Source organism: Oratosquilla oratoria, chromosome 24 (assembly GCF_046742065.1).
Source record: "Oratosquilla oratoria isolate Oo_2021 chromosome 24, ASM4674206v1, whole genome shotgun sequence".
Classification (NCBI taxonomy): Eukaryota; Metazoa; Arthropoda; class Malacostraca; order Stomatopoda; family Squillidae; genus Oratosquilla; species Oratosquilla oratoria.
The window spans coordinates 47,314,345-47,332,305 of NC_134800.1; the positions used below are offsets into that span (position 1 = coordinate 47,314,345).

At 36.2% G+C, this 17,961-nt stretch overlaps 1 protein-coding gene across 1 annotated transcript in view; it reads left to right on the forward strand.

Annotated features, from left to right (window-relative positions):
* The window catches only part of LOC143038617 (uncharacterized), a 46,131-nt gene that overhangs the window by 19,111 nt on the left and 9,059 nt on the right, over window positions 1-17,961 (forward strand). The window contains exon 4 of the mRNA XM_076208071.1: window positions 1,632-1,808. Within this exon, the coding sequence (XP_076064186.1) occupies window positions 1,632-1,808 (177 nt within the window). The remainder of the gene's footprint in view (window positions 1-1,631; window positions 1,809-17,961) is intronic.

Sequence of the window (17,961 nt, forward strand, 5' to 3'; positions counted from 1 at the left end):
TATCAGAGGAGCATGGAGACGGGGGCAGCGGAATAGAGAAGCTACAGCTATTAGAGCGGCGGCGGACACTCAAGTAGCTGACGGAGCTCATAGGGGCTTTGAAGGATGCAGAGGCGGCTCACAAAACCTTCAAGGGGGGAAGGGGCGCCGGTAGTCCCCGTCTGAGGAAAGAGGTGGCGGGGCAGTCGCTTAGGTAGTGCAGGAGTCTTCGGCGTTTTCGGCACGGCAGTGGTTTCACCGGCGGTCTTCCGTGGTACACCTGGGATTCAGTTGCCAGAAGCAACGGTCCTCGAGACGCAGCCTGAAGAGCAGCTTTTCTACCCGTCTGGGAATGGAGCGGGGGAGTACTAGGGATTCATAATGTTGTCACCCTCTTGTACCACCACCTCACCCGTTGGGAAACCTCTGCCTCCAGACTGTGTTGGAGGCGCTACTGCGTGCATGCTAATGCCCTGGTTCGGAGTTTGAGCTGGCTCCTGCTTTGGGGGATCTGGACGTCGACCCTGGGGTGCTGGCGAGCAGCCGCGGATGCCGCGTCAGCGAGGTCGTTGCCATAGATACCGGCGTGACTTGGCACCCAGTTGATAATGACGTTCCGTCCTTTGCGGTGTAATTTGTGCAGGAGAGCAAGGATATTAGTGAGTAGGTGGACATTGTCTCCTGGCTCTGCGTGTTGCAAGCAGCTCATAGGTTCAGGGAGTCGGTGTGGATAACCACGGAATTAGAGTGGGATACGAGGGCGTGTTCTAGGGCCCCCTGCATCGCTGCGGCCTCAGCTTGGAGAGAGGACGCTGAGTTGCTGACTCTCCTGCCGAAGGTACATCCATCAGTGACGAAGGCAGCTCCGGCCGCGTGTGGGGTGTTGATTAAACGGTTTCGTGGTGATCCTCCAAGGGTCCAGTTCGACTTCTCAAGGGTGAGTGTTTTCCTTCGAAGGAGGAGAAACGCAGCACCTCCCCCACCTCTCATCCCCCCTCCAACCAGCCATTTAGGTCAGACTTTTTAATCTATTAGGTTACGGGCCTGCCGACGTTGGAAAAACCGAAATTAAAATAAAAACCTGCGAAATCCGTCTTCTCTATTTCCGCCGAACTGCCGACAAGTGCTGGTATAACGATCAAAGCTTAAAAAAAAAAAAAAAAAAAAAAAAAAGTGGGCTTCCTGTTTGTAGAAAATATCCCAATCTTGGTACATGCAATAGCTTGTGCACCCATCATCAGCCTAGCCAGTGAGAAGGTATAAATGAAACAAAACTGAAAAATAAATAAATAAATAAACAATTAGATAAATAGATAGATAAATATATACATACATTCATACATATATATATATATATATATATATATATATATATATATATATATATATATATATATATTTCCTCCGATCTAACAACATGGCCTCCTAAAAACTTTATATATACATATATGAATGTGCTCGGGTGTTTTTTTTTTTTTTTTTTTTTTTTTTTCGCCCACCGACCTAAAGGGGGAGGATCCATGGTGTCCGTAACCCAAAGAACAAACAAAAGTCAGGTCTTAGGAGCCAAAGGATCTCCCCACGCAATTCTTAGGAGCCAAAGTATCTCCCCTACACAATCAGTCATCATTGGGGATTCTAATCCTCCGCAGCTGGCGGAAGAGCTCGAGATCTCCGGCCTGAGAGTGGAGCGGAACGCGATGCAGCAGAGCGGGTTCACGACGGGACTCTTCTCATCGATGGCCGCGCTGTCCCAGCCGCCCCATTCTGACGAAGAAGCCAGGGAGATCGGGCCCGGGAAGAGGAGGTCCTCCAGTCCATGCGACCTGGTTAGTCCTACACGTAATACAACCTTCGTTCTTCTAGGGTTCTTAGCCTTGTGCATTTTTTTTTTCGTGTGTGTGTGTATTTACCTAGTTGTATATACCTAGTTGTATTTTACGGGAAGGGGAGCTATGCTCGTGGTGTCCTGTCTTCATATCTCATTTTATCTAAACTATTTTTTAATTCATGAATTGTTTTTGTACACACCACTTTGTCATCTAACTTGTTCCAACTGTCTATTATTCTGTGAGAAAAACTGTTCTTTTTCACATCTCTTCTATAGCTGTCTTTCTTGATTTTCTTTCCGTGTCCTCTTGTTTTTCTATCATCCCATTTTATCAGATTCTCTCTATCAATAATTTCTATGCCTTTCATGATTCTGTAAATAGCTATCAAATCTCCTCTCTCTCTTCTTTGCTCTAGTGTCTGTAGTTCAAGTTTTTCTAGTCTCTCTTCATATGATAGTTTTGAGAGTGTTGGTGCCAATTTTGTAATTGCTCTTTGTATTCTTTCAAGTTTTTTTTATACATTTTTTTGTACTTGGTGACCATATCGTTGCTGCATATTCCAATCTTGGTCTTATCAGGGTGATTAGGATTTTCTTCACCATTTCTTCATCCAGGTATGTAAATGCAACTTTGATTGTTCTTATTAAATTATAAGTTTCTCCAAAAATCTTATTTATATGTTTCTCAGGTGACATATTATTCATAACAATGACTCCCAGGTCCTTCTCATTTTCTACTTTTTTTTATTCCTTCTTCTCCCAATTTATATGCTCCTGTTATTCCGTTTTTGCTTTTTCCAAATTCCATTATACTACACTTTTTTGTATTGAACTCCATCTCCCACTTCCTACTCCATTCCTGTACTTTATTTAGATCTCTCTGTAGTGATTCACAATCTTCTTCAGTTTTCACTCTTTTCAGTAGTTTTGCATCATCTGCAAAGAAGCTCATATAGCTTTCAATTCCTTCATCCATATCATTAATATATATAGCAAACATTATTGGGGCCAGAACTGTTCCCTGCGGAACACCGCTTATTACTTCATCCCATTTTGAGTGCTGGTCTCTTATCACTACTCTCATTTTTCTTTCTTGCAAAAAGTCTTCCATCCAATTTAGTAGTTTGCCCTGTATTCCTCCTTCAGTTTCTAATTTCTTAATCAACTTCTTATGTGGTACTTTGTCAAAAGCTTTCTTTAGGTCTAGAAATGCACAGTCCGCCCATCCATCTCTTTCTTGTATTATATCTATTAGCCTTGAATAGAAACATATTAAATTGGTGACGCATGATCGTCCTTGTCTGAATCCAAATTGCCTTGGATTTAACACTTTGTTTTTTTTTTCTAAATATTTTACCCATCTACTTTTGATAATTCTTTCACAAATTTTTGCTATTGTACTTGTTAGAGAGACTGGTCTATAGTTGGTAGGTTCTTCTTTATTTCCTCCTTTATATATAGGTACCATATTTGCTTTTTTCCAATCTTCTGGAACTTTTCCTTCTTTCAAGGAACTATTTAGTATGCTATGTATTTTGTCTGCCAGTTCATTCCTGCATTCTTTCAGTATCCAGTTTGCTATTTCATCTGGTCCATGCGATTTTCTGACATCAAGATTATTCAGGTGTGTTAATATTTCATTCTTTGTTACTTCTATTTCTTCCATAGGGGGGACTTTCTCTTTCCATTCATTCTCTTCAGGTTGTATGTTCTCCCTTGTAAACACTGATTTAAAATGTTTGTTCATAATTTCCGCCATTTCCATTTCCTCAGTGTATTCAACTCCCTCTTGTCTTAATTTCTCCAAGTCTTGTTTGTTTTTCAGTTTATTGTTTACAAATCTGTAGAATAGTTTTGGTTGATCTTTACACTTTTCTATAACATCTTTTTCATATTTTCTCTTTTCCTCTCTGCACGTTTGTACATATTCATTTCTATAACAGGTATATATTTTCCATTTTTCAGGTCTTCTGTCTTTTTTCCATCTGGTCCAGGCTTTGTCTCTTTTGTCTTTTAACTCCCTACAACTTTTGTTGTACCAGCATTTTACATATTCTTTTTCTTGTTTTTGTCTTGGGACATACTTTTCCACTCCTTTTTTGTAAATTTTTGTCAAAATATTCCATTTCTCTTCTACTGTTGTTTCTTCTTTGTATATTTCTTCCCAGTTTTCCTTTTGAAAGAATTCTCTTATTTGATCAAAGTTTGTTTTTTCATACATCATTCTTCCTTTTCTATATTGTTCATTTCTTTTCATATATTTTTCTTCATTAAGTTCCAGTTCAATCAATATGTGGTCACTTTTACTTATTGGTGTTTTATATTCAATTTTGTCCACTATTCTAGGTTCGGATGTAATTATTAGGTCTAGTCTCGATGGCTCTTCTTCATTTCTATACCTAGTGTTCTCCTGTATCCATTGTGTCATTGTATGGTCCGTAACCATCTCAAGTAGAGCGTTTCCCCATGAGCCGTCTCCACCCTTTACTGTCATTTCTTCCCAGCAGATTTCTTTGCAATTAAAGTCGCCCATCATAACTATTCTTCCTCCCTCTTCCATTATCTTGTTTAATGCTATCTTTGTGTCCTCTAACATACTTTTATGTTCACTCTCTTCCCATGAGGCTGTTTTCGGGGGCACATAATTTATCACAAACTTTCTGCTCTTCTTATCTCTGTCTTCTACTTCCAACATTATCATCTCTAGTGTATTCTTTCCATATGTGACACACTTCACGTTTATATCCTTCTTAGTCAGGAACATAACTCCACCCCCTTCCTTTTTCACTCTGTTTCTAATCCAATAATTATATGCATCATGTCCTACACTGTTGGGTGGTAGTGGACCTTTTAATTTTGTTTCTACAATTCCCATTATGTCTGGTTCTTTTTCCTTCAAATAACCATTCAGCTCATTCAATCCTGTTATTAATCCATCTATATTTGTGTAAGACACTCTTAGTTTTCTGCCACTTCCATTGTATTCTCTGTTTCCTTTTTGTTTTTCTCTTGTATGTCGACTTTCTTTAGTTTCATATTCACTACTCTCCAATAGAATCTCTCTTTTTCTGACTCCGTTCTTTTCTCGTTTTTTTCCTTAGCTTCAAGTCTTTTTTGTTTTTCTTCCTCTCTTTCCTCTTTATTCATTTCCCTTTTTATCCATACCTTTTTATATTGTTCACTTGTTGCTAGTTTCCCTGTTTTGGATAAGATATTCTCTGCCGTCGTTTGTGACTTGAATTTAATCTTAATTGGTCTGGTCTTATCTGTGCTATACTTTCCGAGTCTAAATTTCTCTTCGATTTGCTTCATAATTTCTGGTTCATCTTCCTGAACTGATTCTAGTAATTGGCTTACTTTTTCATTTTCCTCTTTGATTCTTGTGGTTCTATCTGTGTTGTGTTTCTCTTCCATTCCTAATATAATTATACATTTCTTCTTGTCTGCTAAATCTCTTACTATATTCTCCTTTTGTCTCATCACTTTAATAACCGAGTCTTCAGTATGTTCTTTCAATTGCTGTTTGACTATGTCAGTGAATGAAACTTTATTGTCTTCTTGGGTTGCTTTCCAATTCTTAGCTTCTTTAGTTATGGCCTCTCTGTTTTCTTTAATATTCCTCTTCAATTCCTCATTCTCCACCTTTACTTCTCTTAACTGTCTTTTTAGGTTTTCTATTTCATCAGTTAAGTTTTTGTTCGCCTTCTCTAGTTCTTCCAATTTTTCAAACCTCTCAGCGATTTTTGTCATCTTGCCAAACCTAACTTCCCAGCTGTCAGACATTTGTTGAAGTTTTTCCTCCAGTTTTGTCAGTCGGGGGAGGTTGGTATCCGCCGCCCTTTCATTAAATCCTTTGAAATTATCATCCTCACCTTCCATTGTACTGCTCTTATCTATGTTTCTGATCTTTACATTTTTATTAGACATTTCGTCGTCACTCAGTTGGTCGGGGGGCCGTTTTTTGATGTTTACATTTCGTCTGTCTGCCTGGGCCAAGTCTTCTCCTTCCTCATTTCCTTCCATTTCCCTCAGCAATCCCTCCCCTTCTCCTCTTTCCCTACTTTCCCACTACCCCACGAGCAATTTCCCCCCACCCTGCAAATACAATAGGTACTTCCTTTGCTTTGGAATCCTCTATTTTTCACTTTTTCTTCAGAACGTCTTCTACGCCGTCCGTTCACTGAAGTGTGTATTTACCTAGTTGTATTTACCTAGTTGTATTTTACGGGAAGGGGAGCTATGCTCGTGGGGTCCCGTCTTCATATCTCATTTTATCTAAACTATTTTTAAATTCATGTATTGATTTTGCACACACCACTTTCTCATCTAACTTGTTCCAACTGTCTATTACTCTGTGAGGAAAGCTGTTCTTTTTCAAATCTCTTCTATAGCTGTCTTTTTTTATTTTCTTTCCGTGTCCTCTTGTATTTCTGTCATCCCATTTTATCAGATTCTCTCTATCAGTAATTTCTATGCCTTTCATGATTCTGTAAATAGCTATCAAATCTCCTCTCTCTCTTCTTTGCTCTAGTGTCTGTAGTTTAAGTTTTTGTAGTCTCTCTTCATATGATAGTTTTGAGAGTGTTGGTGCCAGTTTTGTGATTGCTCTTTGTATTCTTTCAAGTTTTTTTATACATTTTTTTGTACTTGGTGACCATATCGTTGCTGCATATTCCAATCTTGGTCTTATCAGGGTGATTAGGATTTTCCTCACCATTTCTTCATCCAGGTATGTAAATGCCACTTTGATTGTTCTTATTAAATTATAAGTTTCTCCAAAAATCTTATTTATATGTTTCTCAGGTGACATATTATTCATAACAATGACTCCCAGGTCCTTCTCATTTTCTACTTTTTTTATTCCTTCTTCTCCCAAATTATATGATCCTGTTATTCTGTTTTTGCTTTTTCCAAATTCCATTATACTACACTTTTTTGTATTGAATTCCATCTCCCACTTCCTACTCCATTCTTGTACTTTATTTAGATCTCTCTGTAGTGATTCACAATCTTCTTCAGTTTTCATTCTTTTCAGTAGTTTTGCATCATCTGCAAAGAAGCTCATATAGCTTTCAATTCCTTCATCCATATCATTAATATATATAGCAAACATTATTGGGGCCAGAACTGTTCCCTGCGGGACACCGCTTATTACTTCATTCCATTTTGAGTGCTGATCTCTTATCACTACTCTCATTTTTCTTTCTTGCAAAAAGTCTTCCATCCAATTTAGCAATTTACCTTGTATTCCTCCTTCAGTTTCTAATTTCTTAAGCAACTTCTTATGTGGTACTTTGTCAAAAGCTTTTTTTAGGTCTAGAAATGCACAATCAGCCCATCCATCTCTTTCTTGTATTATATCTATTAGCCTTGAATAGAAACATATTAAATTGGTGACGCATGATCGTCCTTGTCTGAATCCAAATTGCCTTGTATTTAGTACTTTGTTTTTTTCCAAGTATTTTACCCATCTACTTTTGATAATTCTTTCACATATTTTTGCTATTGTACTTGTTAGAGAGACTGGTCTATAGTTGGTAGGTTCTTCTTTATTTCCTCCTTTATATATAGGTACTATATTTGCTTTTTTCCAATCTTCTGGAACTTTTCCTTCTTTTAAGGAACTGCTTATTATGCTATGTATTTTGTCTGCCAGTTCATTCCTGCATTCTTTCAGAATCCAGTTTGCTATTTCATCTGGCCCATGCGATTTTCTGACATCAAAATTACCCAAGTGTGTCAATATTTCATTCTTTGTTACTTCTATTTCTTCCATAGGGGGGACTTTTTCCTTCCACTCAATCTCTTCAGGTTGTATATTTTCCCTTGTAAACACTGATTTAAAATGTTTGTTCATAATTTCTGCCATTTCCATTTCCTCAGTGTATTCAACTCCTCCTTGTCTTAATTTCTCCAAGTCTTGTTTGTTTTTCAGTTTATTGTTTACAAATCTGTAGAATAGTTTTGGTTGATCTTTACACTTTTCTATAACATCTTTTTCATATTTTCTTTTTTCCTCTCTGCACTTTTGTACATATTCATTTCTATAACCAGTATATATTTTCCATTTTTCAGGTCTTCTGTCTTTTTACCATCTGGTCCAGGCTTTGTCTCTTTTGTCTTTTAACTCCCTACAACTTTTGTTGTACCAGCATTTTACATATTCTTTTTCTTGTTTTTGTCTTGGGACATACTTTTCCACTCCTTTTTTGTAAATTTTTGTCAAAATATTCCATTTCTCTTCCACTGATGTTTCTTCTTTGTATATTTCTTCCCAGTTTTCTTGTTGGAAGAATTCTCTTATTTTATCAAAGTTTGTTTTTTCATACATCATTCTTCCTTTTCTATATTGTTCATTTCTTTTCATATATTTTTCTTCATTAAGTTCCAGTTCAATCAATATGTGGTCACTTTTACCTATTGGTGTTTTATATTCAATCTTGTCCACTATTCTAGGTTCAGATGTAATTATTAAGTCTAGCCTCGATGGTTCTTCTTCATTTCTATACCTAGTGTTCTCCTGTATCCATTGTGTCATTGAATGGTCAGTAATCATCTCAAGTAGAGCATTTCCCCATGAGTCATCACCACTCTTTACTGTCATTTCTTCCCAGCAGATTTCTTTGCAATTAAAGTCGCCCATCATAACTATTCTTCCTCCGTCTTCCATTATTTTAGTTAATGCTATCTTTGTGTCCTCTAACATACTTTTATGTTCACTCTCCTCCCATGAGGCTGTTTTCGGAGGCACATAATTGATCACAAATTTTCTGCTCTTCTTATCTCTGTCTTCCACTTCTATCATAATCATCTCTACTGTATTCTTTCCATATATGACACCTTTCACGTTTATATCCTTCTTAGTCAGGAACATAACTCCACCCCCTTGTTTTTTCTCTCTGTTTCTAATCCAATAATTGTATGCATCATGTCCTACACTGTTGGGTGGTAGTGGGCCTTTTAATTTTGTTTCTACAATTCCCATTATGTCCGGTTCTTTTTCTTTCAAATAATCATTCAGTTCATTCAATCCTGTTATCAATCCATCTATATTTGTGTAAGAAACTCTTAGTTTTCTGCCACTTCCATTGTGTTCTCTGTTTCCCTTATGTTTTTCTTTAGTATGTCGAACTGCTTTATTTTCATGTTCACTACTCTCCAATAGAATCTCTCTTTCTCTGACTCCGTTCTTTCCTCGTTTTTTGCCTTAGCTTCAATTCTTTTCTGCTTTTCTGCCTCTCTTTCCTCCTTATTCATTTCTCGTTTTATCCATACCTTTTTATATTGATCATTTGTTGCTAGTTTCCCTGTCTTGGATAGAATTTTCTCTGCCGTTGTTTGTGACCTGAATTTAATCTTAATTGGTCTGGTCTTATCTGTACTATATTTTCCGAGTCTGAATTTTTCCTCAATTTCCTTTATAATTTCTGGTTCATCTTCCTGGACTAATTTTAATAAACTGCTTACTCTTTCATTTTCCTCCTTGATTCTTGCGGTTCTATCTGGGTTATGTTTCTCTTCCATTCCTAATATAATTATACATTTCTTTTTGTCAGCTAATTCTCTTACTATATTCTCCTTCTGTCTCATCACTTTAATAACTGAGTCTTCATTATGTTCTTTCAATTGCTGTTTGACTATGTCAGTGAATGAAACCTTATTCCCTTCTTGAGTTATTCTCCAATTTTTAGCTTCTGTAGCTATTTTCTCTCTGTTTTCATTACTATTCTTCTTCAATTTCTCATTCTCCTCCTTTACATTTCCTAACTGTCTTTTTAGGTCCTCTACTTCTTCAGTTAAGTTTCTGTTAGCCTTCTCTAGTTGTTCCAACCTTTCAATTCTCTGGAAAATGGAGTCTACATTACCTAACTTACGTTCCAAGTCCTCGATCACCTTATCAACTCTCTCCTCTAGTCTTATCAGTCGGGGGGGGTTGTGTCCCCCCCACCCTCTTTAAATCCCTGGAACATATTCTCGTCACTTTCTACTGTATTGCTCCTCTCTATACTTCTAATCTTTACATTTTTATTTGCCATTTCGTCATCACTGAGCTGGTCCGGTGGTCGTTTCATGTTGACCTTACGCCCGTCTGCCTGGGCCAAGTCCTCCACATCCTCATTTCCTTCCATTTCCCCAGCAATCCCTCCCCTTCTCCTCTTTTCCTACTTACCTACTGCCCCACGAGCAATTTCCCCCCACCCTGCAAATACAAAAAGGTACTTCTCTTTGCGTTGGGATCCACAATCGGCACTTTTCTTCAGAACGTTCTTCAAGCCGTCCGTTCGTTGAAAGTGTGTGTATTTACCTAGTTGTATTTTACGGGAAGGGGAGCTATGCTCGTGAGGTCCCGTCTTCATATCTCATTTTATCTAAACTATTTTTAAATTCATGTATTGTTTTTGCACACACCACTTTCTCATCTAACTTGTTCCAACTGTCTATTGCTCTGTGAGGAAAGCTGTTCTTTTTAAAATCTCTTCTATAGCTGTCTTTTTTTATTTTCTTTCCGTGTCCTCTTGTATTTCTGTCATCCCATTTTATCAGATTCTCTCTATCAGTAATTTCTATGCCTTTCATGATTCTGTAAATAGCTATCAAATCTCCTCTCTCTCTTCTTTGCTCTAGTGTCTGTAGTTTAAGTTTTTGTAGTCTCTCTTCATATGATAGTTTTGAGAGTGTTGGTGCCAGTTTTGTAATTGCTCTTTGTATTCTTTCAAGTTTTTTTATACATTTTTTTGTACTTGGTGACCATATCGTTGCTGCATATTCCAATCTTGGTCTTATCAGGGTGATTAGGATTTTCCTCATCATTTCTTCATCCAGGTATGTAAATGCCACTTTGATTGTTCTTATTAAATTATAAGTTTCTCCAAAAATCTTATTTATATGTTTCTCAGGTGACATATTATTCATAACAATGACTCCCAGGTCCTTCTCATTTTCTACTTTTTTTATTCCTTCTTTTCCCAAATTATATGATCCTGTTATTCTGTTTTTGCTTTTTCCAAATTCCATTATACTACACTTTTTTGTATTGAACTCCATCTCCCACTTCCTACTCCATTCTTGTACTTTATTTAGATCTCTCTGTAGTGATTCACAATCTTCTTCAGTTTTCACTCTTTTCAGTAATTTTGCATCATCTGCAAAGAAGCTCATATAGCTTTCAATTCCTTCATCCATATCATTAATATATATAGCAAACATTATTGGGGCCAGAACTGTTCCCTGCGGGACACCGCTTATTACTTCATTCCATTTTGAGTGCTGATCTCTTATCACTACTCTCATTTTTCTTTCTTGCAAAAAGTCTTCCATCCAATTTAGCAATTTACCTTGTATTCCTCCTTCATATTCTAATTTCTTAAGCAACTTCTTATGTGGTACTTTGTCAAAAGCTTTTTTTAGGTCTAGAAATGCACAATCAGCCCATCCATCTCTTTCTTGTATTATATCTATTAGCCTTGAATAGAAACATATTAAATTGGTGACGCATGATCGTCCTTGTCTGAATCCAAATTGCCTTGGATTTAGTACGTTGTTTTTTTCCAAGTATTTTACCCATCTACTTTTGATAATTCTTTCACATATTTTTGCTATTGTACTTGTTAGAGAGACTGGTCTATAGTTGGTAGGTTCTTCTTTATTTCCTCCTTTATATATAGGTACTATATTTGCTTTTTTCCAATCTTCTGGAACTTTTCCTTCTTTTAAGGAACTGCTTATTATGCTATGTATTTTGTCTGCCAGTTCATTCCTGCATTCTTTCAGAATCCAGTTTGCTATTTCATCTGGCCCATGCGATTTTCTGACATCAAAATTACCCAAGTGTGTCAATATTTCATTCTTTGTTACTTCTATTTCTTCCATAGGGGGGACTTTTTCCTTCCACTCAATCTCTTCAGGTTGTATATTTTCCCTTGTAAACACTGATTTAAAATGTTTGTTCATAATTTCTGCCATTTCCATTTCCTCAGTGTATTCAACTCCTCCTTGTCTTAATTTCTCTAAGTCTTGTTTGTTTTTCAGTTTATTGTTTACAAATCTGTAGAATAGTTTTGGTTGATCTTTTCACTTTTCTATAACATCTTTTTCATATTTTCTTTTTTCCTCTCTGCACTTTTGTACATATTCATTTATATAACCAGTATAATATTTTCCATTTTTCAGGTCTTCTGTCTTTTTTCCATCTGTTCCAGGCTTTGTCTCTTTTGTCCTTTAACTCCCTACAACTTTTGTTGTACCAGCATTTTACATATTCTTTTTCTTGTTTTTGTCTTGGGACATACTTTTCCACTCCTTTTTTGTAAATTTTTGTCAAAATATTCCATTTCTCTTCCAGTTGTTTCTTCTTTGTATATTTCTTCCAGTTTTCTTGTTGAAAGAATTCTCTTATTTTATCAAAGTTTGTTTTTTCATACATTATTCTTCCTTTTCTATATTGTTCATTTCTTTTCATATATTTTTCTTCATTAAGTTCCAGTTCAATCAATATGTGGTCACTTTTACCTATTGGTTTTTTATATTCAATCTTGTCCACTATTCTAGGTTCAGATGTAATTATTAAGTCTAGCCTCGATGGTTCTTCTTCATTTCTATACCTAGTGTTCTCTTGTATCCATTGTGTCATTGAATGGTCAGTAATCATCTCAAGTAGAGCATTTCCCCATGAGTCATCACCACTCTTTACTGTCATTTCTTCCCAGCAGATTTCTTTGCAATTAAAGTCGCCCATCATAACTATTCTTCCTCCGTCTTCCATTATTTTAGTTAATGCTATCTTTGTGTCCTCTAACATACTTTTATGTTCACTCTCCTCCCATGAGGCTGTTTTCGGAGGCACATAATTGATCACAAATTTTCTGCTCTTCTTATCTCGGTCTTCCACTTCTATCATAATCATCTCTACTGTATTCTTTCCATATATGACACCTTTCACGTTTATATCCTTCTTAGTCAGGAAAATAACTACACCCCCTTGTTTTTTCTCTCTGTTTCTAATCCAATAATTGTATGTATCATGTCCTACACTGTTGGGTGGTAGTGGGCCTTTTAATTTTGTTTCTACAATTCCCATTATGTCCGGTTCTTTTTCTTTCAAATAATCATTCAGTTCATTCAATCCTGTTATCAATCCATCTATATTTGTGTAAGACACTCTTAGTTTTCTGCCACTTCCATTGTGTTCTCTGTTTCCCTTATGTTTTTCTTTAGTATGTCGAACTGCTTTATTTTCATGTTCACTACTCTCCAATAGAATCTCTCTTTCTCTGACTCCGTTCTTTCCTCGTTTTTTGCCTTAGCTTCAATTCTTTTCTGCTTTTCTGCCTCTCTTTCCTCCTTATTCATTTCTCTTTTTATCCATACCTTTTTTATATTGATCATTTGTTGCTAGTTTTCCCTGTCTTGGATAGAAATTTTCTCTGCTGTTGTTTGTGACCTGAATTTAATCTTAATTGGTCTGGTCTTTATCTGTACTATATTTTCCGAGTCTGAATTTTTCCCTCAATTTCCTTTATAATTTCTGGTTCATCTTCCTGGACTAATTTTAATAAACTGCTTACTCTTTCATTTTCCTCCTTGATTCTTGCAGTTCTATCTGGGTTATGTTTCTCTTCCATTCCTAATATAATTATACATTTCTTTTTGTCAGCTAATTCTCTTACTATATTCTCCTTCTGTCTCATCACTTTAATAACTGAGTCTTCATTATGTTCTTTCAATTGCTGTTTGACTATGTCAGTGAATGAAACCTTATTCCCCTTCTTGAGTTATTCTCCAATTTTTAGCTTCTGTAGCTAGTTTCTCTCTGTTTTCATTACTATTCTTCTTCTTCAATTTCTCATTCTCCTCCTTTACATTTCCTAACTGTCTTTTTAGGTCCTCTATTTCTTCAGTTAAGTTTCTGTTAGCCTTCTCTAGTTGTTCCAACCTTTCAATTCTTTGAAAAATGGAGTCTACGTTACCTAACTTACGCTCCAAGTCCTCGATCACCTTATCAACTCTCTCCTCTAGTCTTATCAGTCGGGGGGGGGGGGTTGTGTGCCCCCCCCCCGCTTTAAATCCCTGGAACATATTCTCGTCACTTTCTTCTGTATTGCTCCTCTCTATACTTCTAATCTTTACATTTTTATTAGACATTTGATCCTCGCTAAGTCTTTTGTTTACCTTCCGCTTGTCTGGCTGGTCAAAGTCTACTCCCTCCTCATTTCCTTCCATTTCCCTCAGTAATCCCTCCCCTTTTCCTCTTTCCCTACGTTCCCACTACTCCACGAGCAATTTCCCCCCCCCCCTGCAAAAACACTAGGCACTTCTCTTTGCGTTGGGATCCACAGACTTCACTTTTCTTCAGAACGTCTTCTAAGCCGTCCATTCGTTGAAGTGTGTGTGTATTTACCTAGTTGTATTTACCTAGTTGTATTTTACGGGAAGGGGAGCTATGCTCGTGAGGTCCCGTCTTCATATCTCATTTTATCTAAACTATTTTTAAATTCATGTATTGTTTTTGCACACACCACTTTCTCATCTAACTTGTTCCAACTGTCTATTGCTCTGTGAGGAAAGCTGTTCTTTTTCAAATCTCTTCTATAGTTGTCTTTTTTTATTTTCTTTCCGTGTCCTCTTGTATTTCTGTCATCCCATTTTATCAGATTCTCTCTATCAGTAATTTCTATGCCTTTCATGATTCTGTAAATAGCTATCAAATCTCCTCTCTCTCTTCTTTGCTCTAGTGTCTGTAGTTTAAGTTTTTGTAGTCTCTCTTCATATGATAGTTTTGAGAGTGTTGGTGCCAGTTTTGTAATTGCTCTTTGTATTCTTTCAAGTTTTTTTATACATTTTTTTGTACTTGGTGACCATATCGTTGCTGCATATTCTAATCTTGGTCTTATCAGGGTGATTAGGATTTTCCTCACCATTTCTTCATCCAGGTATGTAAATGCCACTTTGATTGTTCTTATTAAATTATAAGTTTCTCCAAAAATCTTATTTATATGTTTCTCAGGTGACATATTATTCATAACAATGACTCCCAGGTCCCTCTCATTTTCTACTCTTTTTATTCCTTCTTCTCCCAAATTATATGATCCTGTTATTCTGTTTTTGCTTTTTCCAAATTCCATTATACTACACTTTTTTGTATTGAACTCCATCTCCCACTTCCTACTCCATTCTTGTACTTTATTTAGATCTCTCTGTAGTGATTCACAATCTTCTTCAGTTTTCACTCTTTTCAGTAATTTTGCATCATCTGCAAAGAAGCTCATATAGCTTTCAATTCCTTCATCCATATCATTAATATATATAGCAAACATTATTGGGGCCAGAACTGTTCCCTGCGGGACACCGCTTATTACTTCATTCCATTTTGAGTGCTGATCTCTTATCACTACTCTCATTTTTCTTTCTTGCAAAAAGTCTTCCATCCAATTTAGCAATTTACCTTGTATTCCTCCTTCATATTCTAATTTCTTAATCAACTTCTTATGTGGTACTTTGTCAAAAGCTTTTTTTAGGTCTAGAAATGCACAATCAGCCCATCCATCTCTTTCTTGTATTATATCTATTAGCCTTGAATAGAAACATATTAAATTGGTGACGCATGATCGTCCTTGTCTGAATCCAAATTGCCTTGGATTTAGTACGTTGTTTTTTTCCAAGTATTTTACCCATCTACTTTTGATAATTCTTTCACATATTTTTGCTATTGTACTTGTTAGAGAGACTGGTCTATAGTTGGTAGGTTCTTCTTTATTTCCTCCTTTATATATAGGTACTATATTTGCTTTTTTCCAATCTTCTGGAACTTTTCCTTCTTTTAAGGAACTGCTTATTATGCTATGTATTTTGTCTGCCAGTTCATTCCTGCATTCTTTCAGAATCCAGTTTGCTATTTCATCTGGCCCATGCGATTTTCTGACATCAAAATTACCCAAGTGTGTCAATATTTCATTCTTTGTTACTTCTATTTCTTCCATAGGGGGGACTTTTTCCTTCCACTCAATCTCTTCAGGTTGTATATTTTCCCTTGTAAACACTGATTTAAAATGTTTGTTCATAATTTCTGCCATTTCCATTTCCTCAGTGTATTCAACTCCTCCTTGTCTTAATTTCTCCAAGTCTTGTTTGTTTTTCAGTTTATTGTTTACAAATCTGTAGAATAGTTTTGGTTGATCTTTACACTTTTCTATAACATCTTTTTCATATTTTCTTTTTTCCTCTCTGCACTTTTGTACATATTCATTTCTATAACCAGTATATATTTTCCATTTTTCAGGTCTTCTGTCTTTTTTCCATCCGGTCCAGGCTTTGTCTCTTTTGTCTTTTAACTCCCTACAACTTTTGTTGTACCAGCATTTTACATATTCTTTTTCTTGTTTTTGTCTTGGGACATACTTTTCCACTCCTTCTTTGTAAATTTTTGTCAAAATATTCCATTTCTCTTCCACTGATGTTTCTTCTTTGTATATTTCTTCCCAGTTTTCTTGTTGGAAGAATTCTCTTATTTTATCAAAGTTTGTTTTTTCATACATCATTCTTCCTTTTCTATATTGTTCATTTCTTTTCATATATTTTTCTTCATTAAGTTCCAGTTCAATCAATATGTGGTCACTTTTACCTATTGGTGTTTTATATTCAATCTTGTCCACTATTCTAGGTTCAGATGTAATTATTAAGTCTAGCCTCGATGGTTCTTCTTCATTTCTATACCTAGTGTTCTCTTGTATCCATTGTGTCATTGAATGGTCAGTAATCATCTCAAGTAGAGCATTTCCCCATGAGTCATCACCACTCTTTGCTGTCATTTCTTCCCAGCAGATTTCTTTGCAATTAAAGTCGCCCATCATAACTATTCTTCCTCCGTCTTCCATTATTTTAGTTAATGCTATCTTTGTGTCCTCTAACATACTTTTATATTCACTCTCCTCCCATGAGGCTGTTTTCGGAGGCACATAATTGATCACAAATTTTCTGCTCTTCTTATCTCGGTCTTCCACTTCTATCATAATCATCTCTACTGTATTCTTTCCATATATGACACCTTTCACGTTTATATCCTTCTTAGTCAGGAACATAACTCCACCCCCTTGTTTTTTCTCTCTGTTTCTAATCCAATAATTGTATGCATCATGTCCTACACTGTTGGGTGGTAGTGGGCCTTTTAATTTTGTTTCTACAATTCCCATTATGTCCGGTTCTTTTTCTTTCAAATAATCATTCAGCTCATTCAATCCTGTTATTAATCCATCTATATTTGTGTAAGACACTCTTAGTTTTCTGCCACTTCCATTGTGTTCTCTGTTTCCCTTATGTTTTTCTTTTGTATGTCGAACTTCCTTAGTTTCATGTTCACTACTCTCCAATAGAATCTCTCTTTCTCTGACTCCGTTCTGTTCTCGTTTTTTGTCTTAGCTTCCAGTCTTTTCTGCTTTTCTTCCTCTCTTTCCTCTTTATTCATTTCTCTTTTTATCCATATCTTTTTGTGTTGTTCACTTGTTGCTAGTTTCCCTGTTTTGGATAAGATATTCTCTGCCGTTGTTTGTGACTTGAATTTAATCTTAATTGGTCTGGTCTTGTCTGTGCTATACTTTCCGAGTCTAAATTTCTCTTCGATTTGTTTCATAATTCCTGGTTCATCTTCCTGAACTGATTCTAGTAATTGGCTTACTTTTTCATTTTCCTCTTTGATTCTTGTGGTTCTATCTGTGTTGTGTTTCTCTTCCATTCCTAATATAATTATACATTTCTTCTTGTCTGCTAAATCCCTTACTATATTCTCCTTTTGTCTCATCACTTTAATAACTGAGTCTTCAGTATGTTCTTTCAATTGCTGTTTGACTATGTCAGTGAATGAAATCTTATTTCCTTCTTGGGTTTGCTTCCAATTTTTACTTTCTTTAGATATTGTTTCTCTGTTTTCTTTACTATTCTTCTTCAATTCCTCATTCTCCCCCTTTACCTCTCTTAACTGTCTTTTTAGTTCTTCTATTTCATCAGTTAAGTTTTTATTCGCCTTTTCCAGTTCTTCCAATCTTTCAACCCTTTTTAAAATGGTGTTCATATGACCTAACCTACTCTCCAAGTCTTCGATCACCTTATCAACCTTTCTCTAGTCTTGTCAGTCGGGGGGGGGTTTGAGTCCCCCCCACTCT